The following is a 20,327-nucleotide window of genomic DNA, read 5'->3' as shown; positions in this document are numbered from 1 at the left end:
TTTCCAGACTGAGCTTGCTGTGACCTGGCTGACTGTTCCTGGTGAAGAAGGACTTTACACATTTGTTGTTGTAGTCTGTAACTACCACTGTGTCTGTACCATTCACCTCTAACACCGTCAAGTCAATCAGGTCTTCTCCACCTACATCTCCTGCTACTGTCACGTTGATGGTGTCCTGCAACACAGGGGTAGCCTTCAGGTCCAGCACAGTAATAGTGTCCTGTAACACAGGAGCAGCCTTCAGGTCCAGCACATCGTCATACTGGACGTGTATCTCACCCAGAGGGAGATCTTCCAGTGTTCTACTCAGCTTGTCCGTGTCCTGTCTGAATGTTATCCTGTCTATTCTTCCCTTCTCCTTCACGTCTACGACTCCGACAGCCTCAACATCACCGGCCTCACATCCCTGATACATCTCATACACATCCATGTCACACTCAGATTGTAGAGCCTGGTCTATCAGCTCAGTCTGTTGTTGGTACATCTGTACTGACATCTCACCTGACTTTATGTCTGCCTTCAGTTGCCCAATGTGTCTGTCAGACATCTCTTTCAGTTCAGACAGAAGTTTCCATTCCTTGGCTTTGATCATCCGTATTGCTGTGAGACTTGCAGACTTGATATTTGATTCTATTTGTATATATAGCGCCAATTCTTCTTTGACAATGGAGTTTTGTTTTCCAACATATGTTTTCATCTCATCGTGTTTCTTTAACAAATTCTCTTTATTCCTTTTCAGCTCGGTTTTCATTGCAGGAATCTCTGACTCAATTTCAACAACCATGTCACATTTCCTGTGATGGATCGTGCAGCATGTTTGACAAACAGCTGTTTTACAATCTTTGCAAAGATATTTGATCCTTTTATTCTTGTGAACTTTGCACATGACCTTTCTCTTAACCTTGACCTTTGTCTCTCCAGACAGGTCAACTACGTCATGGTGACGGAAAGAGGGGAATCGTTGGTGCATCCTTGTACATTGTTCACATAGTGCGTAGTCACAAACAGAACACCAAGATGTAGCTGGAGTTGTCTCCCCTTCCTCCTTGCAATAACTGCAGTTAGTTGTATCTGAAATAACCATTCATTCGAGTGGTGATATTAACCTGGTGACATCACAATGTATGATAGGGCTAGATATGGTAATATTAACCTCGTGACATCACAATGTATTATATGGCTAGATGTGGGGATATTAAAATGGTGACATCACAATGTATTATAGGGCTAGATGTCGGGATATTAACCTGGTGACATCACAATCTATTATATGGCTAGATGTGGTGATATTAACCTGGTGACATCACAATGTATTATAGGGCTAGATGTGGTGATATTAACCTAGTGACGTCACAATGTGTTAATAATAGGGCTTGATGTGGTGATATTAACCTTGTGACATCACAATGTGTATTATGGCTAGATGTGGGGATAGTAACCTGGTGACATCACAATGTATTCTAGGGCTAGATATGATGATACCAACCTCATGACAGCACAATGTATTATATGGCTAGATGTGGGGATATTAAAATGGTGACATCACAATGTATTATAGGGCTAGATGTCGGGATATTAACCTGGTGACATCACAATCTATTATAGGGCTAGATGTGGTGATATTAACCTGGTAACATCGCAATGTATTATAGGGCTAGATGTGGTGATATTAACCTAGTGACGTCACAATGTGTTAATAATATGGCTTGATGTGGTGATATTAACCTTGTGACATCACAATGTGTTATATGGCTAGATGTGGGGATAGTAACATGGTGACATCACAATATATTATAGAGCTAGATATGATGATACCAACCTCGTGACATCACAATGTATTATATGGCTAGATGTAGTGATATTAACCTTGTGACATCACAATGTATTATAGGGCTAGATGTGGTGATATTAACCTGGTTACATCGCAATGTATTATAGGACTGGATGTGTCGCATCATGTTCCTACTTGACACATGTGACAAAATGTATTGGAAACATCGTAACACGTCTCAGATTGAAACGTCATGTAAATATGTTTGAAATTGTCTCAACGTAAACGTTGTTGTACGGATCATGAATAAGGTTTATATATGTCTTTGGTCATGTCACCTGATATGCTGTGTCTTGCTCGTTGGACACATATCCACAATGAAAGTTCACATTCCTCACAAACAGTTTTTTTACATACATCAAACTATACCAGTATATACATAGCAGGGGTCACACAATGTTCATAACATCACAAACATTTATATTGCTTAAATCAATTATTCTGTTACCTGCTTACAAACAACACGTATGTTGCTACAACCTACAACTATTCACCTTTAGATCCGGGGCCAAACGAGTCCAACAGTCCCTGGATGACAAAGATAGGCTTGACGTCATCCGCCCACTCCTCCACTGGTCTCTCGGGCTCAGACACTTTCGTCATCTTCCTGCAGAATGGACACAGGAGAGACTTGGCACTGATGGCTTCCGGTCTGGTTTTGGTGTAGTTGACGACACATTTCCGACAGAAGGTGTGATTACACACAAGTGTACAGGGCTTGTCAAACACCTCTGTACATATGGTGCATGTGAGGAAGTGTTCCGTCAACTTCTGGGAGGTCGCCATCTCTCCTATCAAAAGACAACAGACACGACATGAACATTCTATCCACTGTCCAACCCACAACATTCATTACACGAACACCGACCATATTTGTAGTCCCGATTTACTGACAGGTCTACAACTACAAAAATTCCTATGTCAAGTACATCCGGCTCTTGAAATAATGAGCGATGGAAAGCATAATATCAGATATAAACTCACTGGTGAAAGAAACGTCACCTCGCTTTTTTAACATGTCACAAAACAACAAACTCAGATTTTGGAAATGTAACAATCATATTTGGAAAATTAATGGTTTTACAACATTCTGAATGATGAAAGTGTGAACTACAGATATGAATGATCACACAGTGTACAATTGAATCGAGGACAGTTGACTGTCCGGTATTCGAACACCATCTGTTTCATCATAAGCGGCTCTAAAGTGGAGACAGACAGTTTAATACAGTCAATATCGTGTGTGGCCACCCCTGGCTTGTATGCAAGCATGAACACGTCGTCTAGCGGATAATGTCAGTCGTCTGATCACAAGTATCGGGATTCTCCGCCATTCTTCCTGTGGGGCCTGTGCCAACGCCTCCCTTGTCTGTATGGGTGGCTGTCGCTTGTTGATTTGTCGTCCAAGGTGGTCCCACAGGTGTTCAATGGGGGACAAGTCGGGAGATCGAGCTGGCCAAGGAAGTAACGTCACATTCTGGGCATTGAGGAAGTCCATACTGATGCGTGCCTTATGAGGTGTGGCGTTGTCTGGTTGGAACACGGTACGTGGGAGATTCTGGATGAATGGCACGACGACTGGTCTTACAACTTCATTGATGTACCGTGCAGCTGTTAGATTACCATGAATCACAATAAGATCAGTCTTCATTTCGCCACAAATCCCACCCCAGACCATCAAGCTACAACCACCATAGTGGTTGGTGTCTTGTACGCAGCAACGTCGTGTACGTTCTCCCCGCCTTCGGTATACCCGTTGTCTACCGTAAGGTTTAAACACTTGGAAACGGCTTTCGACGGTAAAGAGCACTCTGGACCAGTTTCTTGCCTGCCATCGCTCAACAGTTCTCGCCCACCTCAGTCTTTGACGACGATGTTCAGGCGTCAACGTCATAGCCTTCAGCGGTCGATAGGCTCTGATACCCTGGTGTCGAAGACGACTGGCAACGGTTTTTCTGCTGACTGGATGGTCAAGAGCAGTTCGGGCTCATGACGTCACAGTTAAGAAGCGGTTCCTCACGTGAAGCAGTCGTAAATAACGGTCTTCCTCGGGGGTCGTGACTCTTAGACGTCCGCTTCTAGGCTTGTCAGACGTGACACCCGTCCGTCTGTAATGGCTCACCAATCTCAGGATTGTTCCCTTTGAACAGTTCATCAACCTTGCAACATGGGACTGCGTCGCTCCCAAATCCACCATACCAATAGCTCGTTCTCTCTGCTGTGCTGTTAGCCTCGGCATGTTTCCTTTCTACCATACGATGTGATAATGGAATACATCATTTCTCTACACATTTTATACCTGAATTCAATACGGCTTTTTACGAAAGGATTTCGCAAAAATCCCGTGCAAATTAAACATTTTTACACAAATTACATGAATCTCATGCAATTCAATGCGTAGTGTTTGTTGGTTGCGTTCGGGCAAGTTGTTAAAACCCGCTTTTTAATGAAAAAATACAAAGGTACGATAAAAGGAAAAAACATAATTTTGGCGACGTTTCTTTCGCCAGTGAGTTTATGTAGATTTTAAATCAATGAGAGATAACATTGGTAGACGGGTTGTAACTGGGTCGTATGTATTGTGTGTTTATGATGTGAGCGTGTGTGGGTCGCTCTCTCTTGCTGGTCATAAATTAAACATGGGCCGTGTGTATTGTGTGTGTATGATGTGAGCGTGTGTGGGTCGCTCTGTCTTGCTGGTCATAAATAAAACATGGGTCGTCTGTATTGTGTGTTTATGATGTGTGCGTGTGGGTCGCTCTGTCTTGCTGGTCATAAATAAAACATGGGTCGTCTGTATTGTGTGTGTATGATGCGAGCGTGTGTGGGTCGCTCTGTCTTGCTGGTCATAAATAAAACATGGGTCGTCTGTATTGTGTGTGTATGATGTGAGCGTGTGTGGGTCGCTCTGTCTTGCTGGTCATAAATAAAACATGGGTCGTCTGTATTGTGTGTGTATGATGTGTGCGTGTGTGGGTCGCTCTGTCTTGCTGATCATAAATAAAACATGGGTCGTCTGTATTGTGTGTGTATGATGTGTGCGTGTGTGGGTCGCTCTGTCTTGCTGATCATAAATAAAACATGGGTCGTCTGTATTGTGTGTGTATGATGTGTGCGTGTTCGGGTCGCTCTGTCTTGCTGGTCATAAATAAAACACGGGTCGTCTGTATTGTGTGTGTATGATGTGTGTGTGTGGGTCGCTCTGTCTTGCTGGTCATAAATAAAACATGGGTCGTCTGTATTGTGTGTGTATGATGTGTGCGTGTGTGGGTCGCTCTGTCTTGCTGGTCATAAATAAAACATGGGTCGTCTGTATTGTGTGTGTATGATGTGTGCGTGTTCGGGTCGCTCTGTCTTGCTGGTCATAAATAAAACATGGGTCGTCTGTATTGTGTGTGTATGATGTGTGTGTGTGGGTCGCTCTGTCTTGCTGGTCATAAATAAAACACAGAACACCCATTCCATCACATATTGCACGTTATACACAAACAATCCTGTATTTGAAAAGCGTTAGAAGCTGAATAAAGGGAAGTGACCGTCTGTTTGTTTGATTCTGTCCATCTTGTAAATTCTCTCTTTTGCCTGACATTGATACTGAAACCGTTGAGCTTCAATACAATGTTTATGAGCACTTGTATTGTACAATTGTTTTGCGTTATTATATTGTACTCCCACTCTAGTGTGTACCGTCATTGTGATACCTTTGAACTGATTTCTGAACTTCATTAATATTATAATACAGCTGTTAATTACAGCACATTTCTTTGGGATGTTTTGTTGGTTTTAAAGCTTATTCTTTACGGAAGTAATTCACAGTTTAGTTTTGGTCTTTAGTTCACGAAACACTGCCATGAAAGTCAGGTGGTCGGTCCCCCCTCGCTGTTGTATGGGTTGTGCTATTGTGCTGTAGAATATGTTATCTTTTGAGGTTGACAAGCATTACCACATGACATTGTATAATATAACAGACTGGGCATGTTTTGGTGTCAAGGAGCACCATCAATCAGATAACCGTGTGCAGCATGTCGATCACCTGACAGAGTTTATGGCGACACCCGCTCATTACCATATCGAAAGTAGGAGAAGTTAAGTTCGGATTCCAGTACATTAGTTGTAAAATAATGTGGTTATGTAGAAGTATTTTACCATATGTTTGTGATGTTGCATTTATCAGAGATCAATTCAGTAATAACTGTAACATACACACGTGATACATACATCCACATACATCGGGACAGATATCAGTATTGAAGTCAACAGGCCGATCAAGGAAGTAATGAAAGTAGACACTTCATACACCATGCTCAGTCTAAATATTGCAGTATATTAGGTGCCCGGATTTGAGAATGTGCCTGGAGATGACCTAACAGTTAGATGAACCATTGTAGCGTTACCTGTACACAGCAGGACAGGTGTGTAGCGTTATAACTGGAATAGACACAGCCCCTGTGACAACACACTTACCTGAGACAGACAGGTGACCGGTGTAGAGGGAAACTGAGCACCAGGCGAGATAGATCCTAAGTAACCGGTGTAGAGGGAAAATGAGCACAGGAAGAGATATACCGTACAGGGTTGACGTGGTTCATTCGTGATCAACTCGTCATTCAGGTCAGTTTGCATGTTACGGAAAGGGACGAGTGATGTCGAATGAGTGGTTGTGTTTTGAATGCCCAGGGTCACGATTCAAGATTTATTGTCGCAGTCTTATAGCTGTGATAGTGTTAAGATTGCGATCTTCAAGCTCCTGTGATATAGCTGGATGACTGCATAACTACAATCACTCACTCTCTCACCCAGGAATAAGTTGCACCGTTATCTTTTTGTGGGTCTGCTACACTCAACACGTTCACAAAGCACATGATGTCTGTTGGTTTGGGTTTGAATATGAAAAACAGTTTATCTTGGAGAACATGAACATACGTATGGACTCGTCTGCTCGTCAGACGGAAGACCCGGGTTTGATTCCCCACATGGACCAAATGTGTGAAGCCCATTTAGGTGTCCCGCCGTGATACTGCTAAAAGCGGTGTTAAAACACTCCCTAACTTTTCTGAGGACTGGACTGGACGTTTTTTTGTCTTGACGTTTAATATTAAAGAGTAAATGCTGAAGTATACTTCACGAGATTTAGTTGTGCTGGTATCAAAGAAGGCGACCAGGGTCTGTCAGAGCTCCTGGACATAACACCCGCACGTTGACCCTTAAGATTACTGAATGATGTCTGGACACTCACAGACTTGTGTACAGATTGGTCAAGACTGGCATGTGGTTAACATCGGTCACGAACCGTAAGCTTCATTCCCATGGGATTCTGGTTATCAAGGATCAAGGAACATGTCGTCCATGGGGACTATATGAATAGGTTCTGTCACTAGGAAGAATAATTGTTGTCATGCACCGGCTGCTTGGATGCTGCCATAATAGCAATCACTCGTTTATCCGGCCAACACTCGACTATATACAAACTACCGTCATCAACATGTGGCTGGGTCACCATGACAACACGCAAAGTAAATGCAGGGTTGTAAGTTTACTTCCAAGTGGCTTGAGAATTCAGTGTACACGCTAAACCCTGGAACAATTGTGGCAACAATATAACAATATAATAACAATGTCCAGCATGTTTACAGAACATACATTTACATCTCTTTGTAAATATTCAGTACATTAACGGTATAAATGTTAATACAGCTTGAATGCATGAGCGCCGACAATATTATCTGTGCATTAAAACATTACAGAAATATCATGATCACTGAGGGGTTGAAAGTTACAAAGATCAGGGGCGATAACTCATGACATGAGTTAAACAAAGCCATAAATGATATGTATACGTTAGCACCCTCCTCAAGCGTTGAATCCATATCACCCGCAGAGGTGGGGGGGGGGGGGTGTGTGTGTGTGTGTGTGTGTGTGTGTGTGCTAACCTACTTATACCACGTGGGCGCCGCATGGACTCGTTACATTTCTTGTTGCTCGTGCGTTTCCCGCACCGACCGGGTCGTTATCCACATATCAACCTCTGCACGTGCAGACAGGAGGTCGATACGCAGAAAATCAACCCGCTGGAACAATGGACATAACGCACCCTAGTGGTATAACGGTGGTAATCGCCGCATAGCATACAATATTTACCTTAGAAGGTTAACATAAAGGAACGATGATTCTTTATGTTAGAATGATATATATACATGTTATAAACAGTATTGTCCGGCACATTACATACCCTATGTATGGCACAGGGGCCGTGTTTTAGCCTGGGCTGCCATAGCAGACGATGGAATAATGTGTGCTGGAAATAAGATAGGTTGTGATCAAAACCAAACCGATTCAGTGTAGACTCTCCATATCGACATAATGATAAGCATGGAAAGATATATTTGATACTCTATAAAACCTTCGATTGAGATACTTTGCCATTATTTGTTGTTGTGAAAGCCGGGTGATAGGGAAAGGCGCTTACCTTGCTTCGTAAGCGATGATGAGTGGGGAGATCAACTTTATAGGGTTCTGCGAAGTATTCGTGTCCGTAGTCGTCAGTGTCTCGTCTTGATCTCCTAATTGTCATCTGTCAGATTTGGCTGGTAAGTTGATCACGTGCCTCGATCACACTCGGAAACATACGAGCAGCATCGGATGGCCAATCCAATGTTACCCGATGTACGAGAGCGGTAGCACCGATCACTACATTGTGTTTAGAGACCGCCTCCGTGGTATAGTGGTTTGAGCGTCCGCCCCGAGAGCGGAAGGTCGCGGGCTCGACCCCCGACCTCGTCATACCAAAAGACGTTAAAATGTGGTACTTGTTGGTCCCTGCCTGGCGCTCGGCATTAATTGGTACAACAAGGACTGGTCGGCTTGGAGTCAATATAATGTGTCTGAGTGGGGTATTCATGCTTCACTGCGGCATGGTATCTCAGTGGGCTAGCACTCTAAAACCAGCTGAAGTCTACAAGCATACGTACATACACATACACACGCATGCACGTCGTCATATGAGCGATATATTCTCAAGCACGACGTTAAGCCCAATTTCACCTCAACTCACTTCGCCTCACCTCACCTCACCTCACCTCACCTCACCTCACCTTGTGCAAACTGCGATAACAACAATGAGACAACATTCCTACACAAAACATTCTCACAATGCCCCGCTTCATAGTTATTTAATGTTATTTACGTTATCAGGGAAGATATGATACACATTAAAACAGAAACTTTGCGTCTACCCGCGTGTCGTTTACAACACACGCTAACTACACTGACGGCATTAATTACCCTTATTTAATAAATGTTGTGTGTTTAAGATTACACATTGAAGATAGTTAGTTTACTTGCCTGTCAAACAAGTTTTGTCAGGCGTGTCTGGTGACGATATGACGTGTGAGGGTGCGAGGTGTTCAGACATAGAAAAAGCATGCAGGTTTGAATGGACCAATCGTAACGTATGGTCATTGTTGAGTATATTAAGTATATGAACTGTTTCAGCGCTGATATGAGCTGAAATCAAGAAACTTATCAAAAGTACTTACATTATGAATAATTCCATTTCAGCTACTATAGTGAGCGGAAACAAAGCTATATATTACAATATATATTTACATTGCATATGTCAACGCCTGTTGGAGGCTGAAATAAAGATAGAGAATTAACGATTATTTACAATACTTAAAGGCTAACTGGCGCAAAGTGATCATAACACTCAGATATACAAAGTAGGTCGCTGCCACAAACACGTGGCTGAAAAACTGAGCTCTGCGTGAACCATCAAGCGGTTGTGTACACTGTTTACGAGGGGCTATCAAAACGTTTTGAGCCTGAAATGCTTCCGTTGTGTGCATGATAAAAATAGCTGTATGATATTGAAGAAAGGTTTAGATCATTCACATAAACGTAATGTTGACATGCACATGGGCCTACTTTACGTGACATCACATGTACCCCTATCGAAACTGCAGAAATGGATAAGCTTGTGTACAGAGTATTCATAAAGTGACACATTGAAGAGCGATTGACAGTACCCCATGGGACTCAGTACTCGTACTGCTACTCGAACATCGCTCTTCAATGTGCCCCTCGTATGTCTGTTTACAACACACGGGAAGTTCGGGAACAGCTCAAATGGTGATACACTATTCAGGCGTTCGCTGTTATTGCTCTATAAATATACCTCATTACGAGTTATCTCCCTTCAACCACACAATAATGTCAAGTCAAATCAGTAACAGGTGTTGATCGAGTAGAACAGAAGGCAGCTCAGACGTATGTCATTTGATCGTACACACAACTCTCCCATGTGGAGATATCCCAGAAACACCTATAGTCTATCTGCTCTACATCTGTAGTCTACCGCCTCTACATCTGTAGTCTACCTGCTCTACATCTGTTGTCTACCTGTTCTACATCTGTAGTCTACCTGCTCTACATCTATAGTTTACCTCCTCTACATCTGTAGTCTATTTGCTCTACATCTGTAGTCTATCTGTTCCACATCTGTAGTCTACCTGTTCTACATCTGTAGTCTATTTGCTCTACATCTGTAGTCTGTCTATCTGTTCTACATCTGTAGTCTATCTGCTGTACATCTGTAGTGTACCTGCTCTACATCTGTAGTCTACCTGCTCTACATCTGTAGTCTATCTGCTCTACATCTGTAGTCTATTTGCTCTACATCTGTAGTCTGTCTATCTGTTCTACATCTGTAGTATATCTGCTGTACATCTGTAGTGTACCTGCTCTACATCTGTAGTGTACCTGCTCTACATCTGTAGTCTACCTGTTCCACATCTGTAGTCTACCTGATCTACATCTGTAGTCTACCTTCTCTACATCTGTAGTCTACCTGATCTACATCTGTAGTCTACCAGCTCTACATCTGTAGTGTACCTGCTCTACATCTTTAGTCTACCTGCTCTACATCTGTAGTGTACCTGCTATACATATGTAGTCTACCTGCTCTACATCTGTAGTCTATCTCCTGTACACCTATAGTCTACCTGCTCTACATCTTTAGTCTACCTGCTCTACATCTGTAGTGTACCTGCTATACATATGTAGTCTACCTGCTCTACATCTGTAGTCTATCTCCTGTACACCTATAGTCTACCTGCTCTACATCTGTAGTCTATCTGCTGTACATCCGTAGTCTACCTGCTCTACATCTGTAGTTTACCTGCTGTACATCTGTAGTCTACCTGCTCTACATCTGTAGTCTACCTGATCTACATCTGTAGTCTACCTGCTCTACATCTGTAGTCTACCTGCTCTACATCTGTAGTCTACCTGCTCTACATCTGTAGTCTACCTCCTCTACATCTGTAGTCTACCTGCTCTACACCTGTAGTCTACCTGCTCTACACCTGTAGTCTACCTGCTCTACATCTGTAGTCTACCTGCTCTACATCTGTAGTCTACCTGCTCTACATCTGTAGTCTACCTGCTCTACATCTATAGTCTACCTCCTCTACATCTGTAGTCTACCTGCTCTACACCTGTAGTCTACCTGCTCTACACCTGTAGTCTACCTGCTCTATATCTGTAGTCTACCTGCTCTACATCTGTAGTCTACCTGCTCTACATCTGTAGTCTACCTCCTCTACATCTGTAGTCTACCTGCTCTACATCAGTAGTCTATCTGCTCTACATCTGTAGTCTACCTGCTCCACATCTGCACGGTCCTCTCAAACACACCATGGCGTGTCTTCCATGTCACTGTCTATTTATCTATTGTTAATGTATCACACAAAGGTATCAAAACCAAAAAGCATACATCTTTGTTCGTAGACCAGTCTGTTTTTCTTTACGGCCAATGAGTGTGGTCATTATGTCTTACTGGCGTTTTACTTTCATTGTATGTCCTCTGTGACCTCCTTCCGTGATTCATGGCAGTTCGTGGATAACACCGTGAAGATCAGGGATAGAATTGATCTTCAGTAACCTATTCTTTTCGTAACAGGCGACTAACGGGATCGGGTGGTCAGGCTCGCTGACTGGGTTGACACATGTCATCGTATCCCAATTGCGTAGATTGATGTTCACGCTGTTGATCCCCTGATTGTCTGGTCCAGATACGATTAGTTTGCAGAACGCGGCAAAATAGCTGGAATATTGCTGGGTGCGGCGTAAAACTCAACTCACTCACTCACTCTCTCGTGGATCACACAAAGACGTGTCTACATTTCTCATCAAAGCGTAAACAGCACAATGCAGAAATACGCAAGAATTAGACTGTTGCAATATTTACTAATAATTACAAGTTTCAAACAAGTAGATACAATTCCTGGATGTTTAAGCACACAGGTAGCAATACATATATATGGTGAGACTACACTACCACTAACCGTGAGGCTACACTACCACTAGTCGTGAGGTTACACTACCACTAGTCGTGAGACTACACTACCACTAGTCGTGAGACTACACTACCACTAGTCGTGAGACTACACTACCACTAGCCGTGAGGTTACACTATCACTAGTCGTGAGACTACACTACCACTAGTCGTGAGACTACACTACCACCAGTCGTGAGGTTACACTACCACTAACCGTGAGGCTACACTACCACTAACCGTGAGGCTACACTACCACTAGCCTTGAGGCTACACTGACACTAGTTGTGAAGCTACACTACCACTAGTCGTGTCAGGACTTTAGTTATCATATGTAAACATATAATGTACGGAACAGTGGAAATGCCTACCCACCAACAACGTCAAATTTCCTTCAGTCCAATATAGCCACAAAATGAGCCTCTTGGCCCCATGGGTCATCAGTTGAAATTGAAGGTTATCGGATTCAAGAGTTGCCCCTGACATTTGGTAGTCATTGGACATGTAGCTTCGGAGATTATTGCTCTGGAAATTGAAACATTTGAATTATTTTTTAATTATCTGCCTTTTGCTATTGAGCCTAAAATTCGTCAGTTTTTGGCGCAATCAACTTCAGCGTTGTGGGTGATTTTTTGGAAGCGATTCTGAGCACTGGTTTAGGAGCTATGTTTGGTACAAAATACGGCGAATAATAAATAAATAATAGTCCGAACGATTTCAATAGGTCTCCTGCCTGGAGGCAAGGAGCCCTATTTAATACATAAAGCATGATTGAAATACGAAATGTATCCTGTCAAATTAGAATGTGTTCATGTCAATAGCAAGTTGTGCAAAATGTAGCTGCAAATAAATATTACTTAACATACCGGCAGCATCGAGTCCAACCATCAGAATTCTAGCTGGGTCTCTGGAAAACCCGGAGAACAGGCCTGTAAAGTCAGCAAGTTTATCAAATATATCACCCATGATTTGAGTAGCTTGGACACGAGAAGTCAATATTCAATATTCAACAGCGCTCTAGTCCTTGATCAAGGTTGGTCGAGTTAATGTCGTCTAATGTTGTGTCTCGATCAGAGCTTGAATGATACAGTATTATCAAACCTGGTTTATATAGTCGACGAGGCTCTAGCGTGGAGGGATATATTTAATTATTTTAGCCGTTGTATCAGGTACTGGTGTAGACTTGTCAGAATGAATGGTGAAAATGGAAGTGTCAACTTCGTGTCTCAAGTTCGTTCACTATTCCTTAAGTTTTGATTCACTTTTGTGCGGATTACACAAGACTTTGGCGACGTAGATGTATTATTGCAACGTTTAAGCAACGCTCCAAGGATATCTGTTTCCAAACTAGGAGCAGTGATATTGGTACTGTGATATTGGTAGTAGTTCCTTTCTTTAAGTTTATTCATCGTACAAGTCAGTTTTGGAAACAGAAGTGTATATAACTGCGTTGTACACTAATAGAGACTAGAGCGTATGTTATGTGAATTTCGTTGCTTATTGCACAAATTGGGTGTCTAACAGCTGCGTTTCAATAAAGGCAATGTAGATAATTCAATAGCAATATGAATCAAGTGTCATTTAGATGTCGTAGAAGACGAATTCCACTTTCTGTCAGTATGTCCTTACTACCATACCATACAGTTTATTCCTGGTTATTATCATATAAATCCATCTGTATTTAAGTTGAACCAGTTGTTATGCACCAAAAATATGAATGTTATTAAAAGCCTAGCAATCTACCAGAAGAGAAACCTACCTGTTTGACTGCTATACAGTGATGCATTATATTTATGTATATGTATATGCACAAACAAACAGTTATGTATTTTTTTTACCCTGGGCCATGAGGCCATTATACGAAATAAACGCTCACTCTCAGTCTCTGTATCTATTTTTGTCACGAAATGTTTAACAAAACAATCCCCATGGGAGTCACAACGTGATAAATTATGACGTAACACGTGTACACTAGTATACCACTTAACATGGGCAGTGATATGGACAATGAAAATGTGTTAACATGTTGCTACTCTTATAGTAGGTGTAGGAGTAGTCACTCAAAGAGCCCCTTGTGTTATTCAACTTGCTAAAGTACCCATCTGTAGCGTGTTTGTGTGACTTGTATTGAACCAGTGTCACAGGGACACTCGACTTGGTCCAATATCGCTTTGAAAATGTATAGGAACATATGTTCCCAAACCCAGCAGTGTATCATTAATCATGCAACAGATCTGGTCCACCATTACGGGTACCTAATATTGCGATTTCTGTGTTGGGTCTATATGCTAATACTGTGTGTGCAGATTAAAGCTATACACATACCACACAACAACCGACTGTCAGTGAGTGAGTTTAATTTTACGCCGCATTTAGCAATATTCCAGAAATATTACCAGAAATTAGTACCCATGTGAGGAATCGCACCTATTTAACAGGATACCTCTGTCTATTGCAGACCAATACTGGCGGTTGCAGTATATAGTTTCTCAGTGGGCGAGTGGGTGGTTGTGTGAATAGCGTTTTACGCCGCAGAGTAAACAGATGGTATTTTGGCTAAAGATCTTCTGTCAGCCTTAGCCACACTAAGGTAGGGTCGGACCAAGCTTAAATTTTCACCTTTACTAAGGCTACCTTAGCGTAAGGTAGATTCGTACAACGGGACGTCAACCTTAGCAGAGGCCTAAGGTTACAACTTAAGGAGGTAAGGTAACCTTAGAGCTACGGTTGTTTTGTACAACGTGACCCTGGGGATTGACAGTGGGGATCTCTCTCTGTGTCTCTGTCTCTGTCTCTCTCTCTGACTCTCTCTCTCTCTGTCTCTCTCTCTCTGTGTCTGTCTCTCTCTCTCAAAACAATATAGTGTGAAACAACAAACAACTGCACTACGTTCAACAAATTAACAATTGTATTATAAAAGTAACCAAGTTTACAAATCAAGACACACCATAATTAGAAATTTCAAAGGCAGAACAATTGCAAGGGTAGTATAACACATTAGCAAAGGAAATGGCAATGTTCTATACTGAGCCAGACATCACTACGTACATGTAACACATCAGGTCTTTGATGGCATTTATAAGTGATACAGATGAGGAAGAGAGTTTTATCGATGTCAACTTCTTTATTATGAGGAACACAACGTTTCTTACTCCTCCATCAAGTGAATGAATGATATGAGGCAGAGAGTATATAACTGTACACGTCGGTATAAACACTGTATGTATCAATTTACAACACGTACACTAAACAGAAATTGTGATAAAATTTGGGCCGGGTAGACCAGTGGTTAAAGTGTTCGTTCGTTCGTGTATGTGTGCAGTGGTAGTACTGTATCTATCTGGTGATCGTTTGGCCACAGTGGCTGCTCTGAACTGATTTCATGCTCCAACTAGTTTGGCTGCTTTTGTACCAATCAAACACGATCCCGTATCGAACACTGAGTTAACATCAACAGCATAAATGTGATCAGAATAACGTATACAGAGTTGCTAAAATGTGAGCAAAGACGATTGCCCTGCTATAAATATCAGACAACATGTGGAAAAGAGAGTGAGAACCTCTGTTCAACATGCCATAAAACCTACAACTCATTCAGTAAATTTTGTAAAACAATTGTTCATCAAAGCCACTTAAAGAAAAAGTAATTCAAAATCATTACAACTCAAAATATCAATATTCTAAATGATTTCGGACCACATAGTGCTATTGAGGCAATATATCTGAATATAAAGTAGAAGTAATGGCTGCTTACTTTACATTACATTTCGGTAGGTTAGAGAGTATGGTTTTATATCGCTTTTAGATTTTTAGCAATATTCCAGCAATATCAAGTCAGGGGACACCAGAAATGGGCTTCACACATTGTACCCATTTAAAGAATCAAACCCGGGTCTTCGGCGAGACGAGCAAACGCTTTAACCAATCCGCTACCCCACAGACCCTCATTACATTACAAGCTGTGTCTTTCTAGAACAGGTATGGTTCGTCACGTTTACATCTAAAGTCAAATGTTCCTACAGTGCATCACATCATATCTATCCAGGTATATATATATCTATATTTAACATAAAGAAAGAGATTGTCACATGTTCACTCATTTACAGCATGTAAATACCTTCACTCCATCTGATGTACACAAGTACATACGACAACGCCCACCAACACACAGTCCCCGTGGATTCTTGACACCATCCTGTGATGTCAGTATGTTTCTAACAAACTGTCCTGACTCTGTCAGATGGATGACTCTGTGTTGTGAGTAGGCTGTCACCAGGATGTCACCTGTGCTGGTACTTGTGATACCACGTGGATCCTTCAGTGCTGTGTCTCCTGTAGGTTTGTAGTTGAACACCACATCTCCCTCGGGGGTCAGACACACGACACACTTGGTTCCACTGTCAGACACCAGGATGTTTCCTGTTCTCGTGGTACAGAGGAAGTTGGGATACTTTAAGATGTTTCCACCATTGGGGCGAGGACAAACTGACCTCAGCACGTGTCCCGACATATCCAGGATATCAACACAGGGAGGGGAGTGGGAACTTGCTGTTAGTGTTGATGGTGTCAGAGACGTTATACCCCAGTAAAGTTTGTTGGTTGTGATGGTCGACAGCAGCACCAGGTCAGGGTTCACTTCAACTGTTACAATCTGACTGGTATACGGCACAGTGACAGCCACCTGGTTGTGTTTCAGCCTTGTTATACTCCATGGTCTACCTCCCAGACTGAGCTTGCTGTGACCTGGTTGACTGTTCCTGACATAGAAGGACTTTATATTGTTGTTGTAGTCTGTAACTACCACTGTGTCTGTATCATTCACCTCTAACACCGTCACGTCAAAGGGGTCTCCTCCACGTGCATCTCCTGCTACTGTCACATCAATGGTGTCCTGTAACACAGGAGCAGCCTTCAGGTCCAGCACATCGTCATACTGGACGTGTATCTCACCCAGATGGAGATCTTCCAGTGCTCTACTCAGCATGTCCGTGTCCTGTCTGAATGTTATCCTGTCTATTCTTATCTTCTCCTTCACCTCTACGACTCCGACAGCCTCCACATCACCGGCCTCACATCCCTGATACATCTCATACACATCCATGTCACACTCAGATTGTAGAGCCTGGTCTATCAGCTCAGCCTGTTGTTGGTACATCTGCACTGATATCTCACCTGACTTTATCTCAGTTGTCCAATGTGTCTGTCAGACATCTCTTTCAGTTCAGACAGAAGTTTTCGTTCCTTGACTTTGATCATCTGTATTGCTGTGAGACTTGCAGACTTGATACTTGATTCTATTTGTATATATAGCGCCAATTCTTCTTTGACAATGGAGTTTTGTTTTCCAACATATGTTTTCATCTCATCGTGTTTCTTTAGCAAATTCTCTTTATTCCTTTTCAGCTCGGTTTTGATTGCAGGAATATCTGACTCAATTTCAACAACCATCTCACATTTCCTGTGATGGATGGTGCAGCATGTTTGACAAACAGCTGTTTTACAATCTTTACAAAGATATTTGATATTCTCGTCCTTGTGAACTTTACACATGACCTTTCTCTTGACCTTGACCTTTGTCTCTCCAGACAGGTCAATTATGTCATGGTGACGGAAAGAGGGGATTCGTTGGTGCATCCTTGTACATTGTTCACATAGTGCGTCGTCACAAACAGAACACCAAGATGTAGCTGGAGTTGTCTCCCCTTCCTCCTTGCAATAACTGCAGTTAGTTGTATCTGAAATAACCATTCATTCATATGGTGACATTAACCTGATGACATCACAAAGTATTATAGAACTAGATGTGGTGATATTAACCTGGTGACATCAAAATGTATTAAAGCACTAGATGTGGTGATATTAACCTGGTGACATCACAATGTATTCTAGGGCTAGATGTGGTGATATTAACCTCGTGACATCACAATGTATTCTAGGGCTAGATGTGGTGATATTAACCTGGTGACATCACAATGTATTATAGGGTTAGATGTGGTGATATTAACCTGGTGACATCACAATGTATTATAGGGCTGGATGTGGTGATATTAACTTGGTGACATCAGAATGTATTATAGGGCTGGATGTGTTCCTACTTGACTTGAAAATGTATCGGAAACATATCAACACGTCTCAGGTTGAAACGTCATGTAAATATGTTTGAAATTGTCTCACCGTAAACGTTGTTGTACGGATCATGAATAAGGTTTATATATGTCTTTGGTCATGTCACCTGATATGCTGTTTCTTGCTCGTTGAACACATATCCACAATAAAAGGTCACATTCCTCACAAACAGTTGTTTTACATACATCAAACTATACCAGTATATACATAGCAGGGGTCATACAGTGTTCATAACATCATAAACATTTATACTGCTTAAATCAATTATTCTGTTACCTGCTTTAAAACAACACGTATATTGCTACAACCTACAATTATTCACCTTTAGATCCGGGGCCAAACGAGTCCAACAGTCCCTGGATGACAAAGCTCGGCTTGACGTCATCCGCCCACTCCTCCACTGGTCTCTCGGGGTCAGACACTTTCGTCATCTTGCTGCAGAATGGACACAGGAGAGACTTGGCACTTATGGCTTCTGGTCTGGTTTTGGTGTAGTTGACGACACATTTCCGACAGAAGGTGTGATTACACACAAGTGTACAGGGCTTGTAAAACACCTCTGTACATATGGTGCATGTCAGGAAGTTTTCTGTCAACTTCTGGGAGGTCGCCATCAAAAGTCAGCAGACACGACATAAACATTCTATCCACTATACAAACCACTGTCCGTCTTGTAGATTCTTTCTTTGGCCTGATATTGATACTGGATACTTCTTCATACGTAAAACACAGAACATACATTCCCTCAGATATTTCACGGTTTACACAAACACAAAATTCTCTCTTTTGGCTGACATATTGGAACCGTTGAGCCACAATACGAATGTTTTTGGGCACTCGTGGTGCCTTTGTACTGATTTCTGAACTTAGTTAATTTAAGAATACAACTGTTAATTACAGCACATTTCTTTGTTGTTGTTGTTTTTGTTGGTTTCAAAGCTTATTCTTTTACGGAATTGATTCATAATTTAGTTCAGGTGATTAGTTCACGAAACACTGCCATGAAAGTCAGGTGGTCTGTCCCCGTGCTGTTGTATGAGTTGTGCTATTGTGCTGTAGAATATGTTATCTTTTGAGGTTGACAAGCATTACCACATGACATTGTATATCTAACAGACTGGGTATGTTTTGGTGTCAAGGAGCACCATCAATCAGATAACTGTCAGTGAGCAGCTCGTCAATTGATCTTTGCAACTCGTCGTCACCAGCATTACAATATGCAGTTATGAACCGTGTGCAGCATGTCAATCACCTGACAGAGTTCATGGCGATACCCGCTCATTACCATATCTAAAGTAGGAGACGTTCAGTTCGGATTCCGCTACATTAGATGTGCAAAATAATGTGGTTATGTAAAAGTATTTTACCATATGTTTCTACTGTTGCATTTATCAGAGATCAATTCAGTAATAACTTTAACATACACACGTGATACATACATCCACATACATCGGGACAGATATCAGTATTGAAGTCAAGAGGCTGATGAAGGAAGTAATGAAAGTAGACACTTCATACACTGTGTTCAGTCCAAATATTGCAGTAAAATAGGTGCCCGGACTTGAGAATGTGCCTGGAGATGACCTAACAGTTAGATGAACCATTGTAGTTTTACCTGTACACAGTAGGACAGGTGTGTAGCGTTATAACTGGAATAGACGCAGCCCCTGTCAAAACACACTTACCTGACACAGCCAAGTGACCGGTCCAGAGGGAAACTTAGCATCAGGTGAGATAGACCCTAGGTAACCGGTGTAGAGGGAAACAGAGCATCAGGCGAGATAGATCCTAAGTAACCGGTGTAGAGGGAAACTGAGCACCGGAAGAGATATACCGTACAGGGTTGACGTGGTTCATTTGTGATAAACTCGTCATTCAAGGACAGTTTGCATGTTACAGAAAGGGACGAGTGATGTCGAATGAGAATGCGGAGGGTCACGATTCAAGATTTATTGTCGCAGTCTTATAGCTGTGATAGTGTTAAGATTACAAACTTCAGGCTCCTGTGATATAGCTGGATGACTGTATAACTACAAT

The 20,327-nt window shown here is 42.1% G+C and overlaps 3 protein-coding genes and 1 long non-coding RNA gene across 13 annotated transcripts in view; 1 reads left to right on the top strand and 3 right to left on the bottom strand.

Annotated features, from left to right (window-relative positions):
• The window catches only part of LOC124291599 (tripartite motif-containing protein 45-like), an 87,820-nt gene extending 67,858 nt beyond the window's left edge, over window positions 1-19,962 (bottom strand). For 2 of the 7 annotated variants that reach the window (XM_046728628.1, XM_046728640.1), the window contains exons 1-2: window positions 6,226-6,311; window positions 2,326-2,622 (exon numbers count right to left, since the gene is read on the bottom strand). In XM_046728628.1, the coding sequence (XP_046584584.1) occupies window positions 2,326-2,617 (292 nt within the window). In that variant the 5' untranslated portion in view covers window positions 2,618-2,622; window positions 6,226-6,311. Of the gene's footprint in view, window positions 1-2,325; window positions 2,623-6,225; window positions 6,370-18,612; window positions 18,899-19,905 lie in introns of those variants that run through there. The other 5 variants (XM_046728629.1, XM_046728635.1, XM_046728630.1 and 2 more) reach the window with 5 other exon arrangements.
• The window catches only part of LOC124291619, a 237,458-nt gene that overhangs the window by 36,413 nt on the left and 180,718 nt on the right, over window positions 1-20,327 (top strand). The window lies entirely within an intron of this gene.
• Window positions 1-20,327, bottom strand: part of LOC124291602 (tripartite motif-containing protein 45-like) — a 138,120-nt gene that overhangs the window by 1,165 nt on the left and 116,628 nt on the right. The gene's annotated exons all lie outside the window — the stretch shown is intronic.
• Window positions 1-20,327, bottom strand: part of LOC124291603 — a 106,520-nt gene that overhangs the window by 1,165 nt on the left and 85,028 nt on the right. Inside the window, exons 1-3 of one of the 2 annotated variants that reach the window (XM_046728648.1) lie at window positions 18,339-18,424; window positions 17,361-17,899; window positions 1-532 (exon numbers count right to left, since the gene is read on the bottom strand). The exon at window positions 1-532 is cut by the window's left edge and continues 1,165 nt beyond it. In XM_046728648.1, the coding sequence (XP_046584604.1) occupies window positions 1-532; window positions 17,361-17,798 (970 nt within the window). In that variant the 5' untranslated portion in view covers window positions 17,799-17,899; window positions 18,339-18,424. Of the gene's footprint in view, window positions 533-17,360; window positions 17,900-18,338; window positions 18,425-20,327 lie in introns of those variants that run through there. The other variant, XM_046728647.1, reaches the window with a different exon arrangement.

Source organism: Haliotis rubra, unplaced genomic scaffold, assembly GCF_003918875.1.
Source record: "Haliotis rubra isolate DU_JTF1 unplaced genomic scaffold, ASM391887v1 Scf498, whole genome shotgun sequence".
In the NCBI taxonomy this organism is placed as follows: Eukaryota; Metazoa; Mollusca; class Gastropoda; order Lepetellida; family Haliotidae; genus Haliotis; species Haliotis rubra.
Note: the sequence above shows the minus strand (reverse complement) of the source record. Positions and strands in the feature narration are given on the sequence as shown.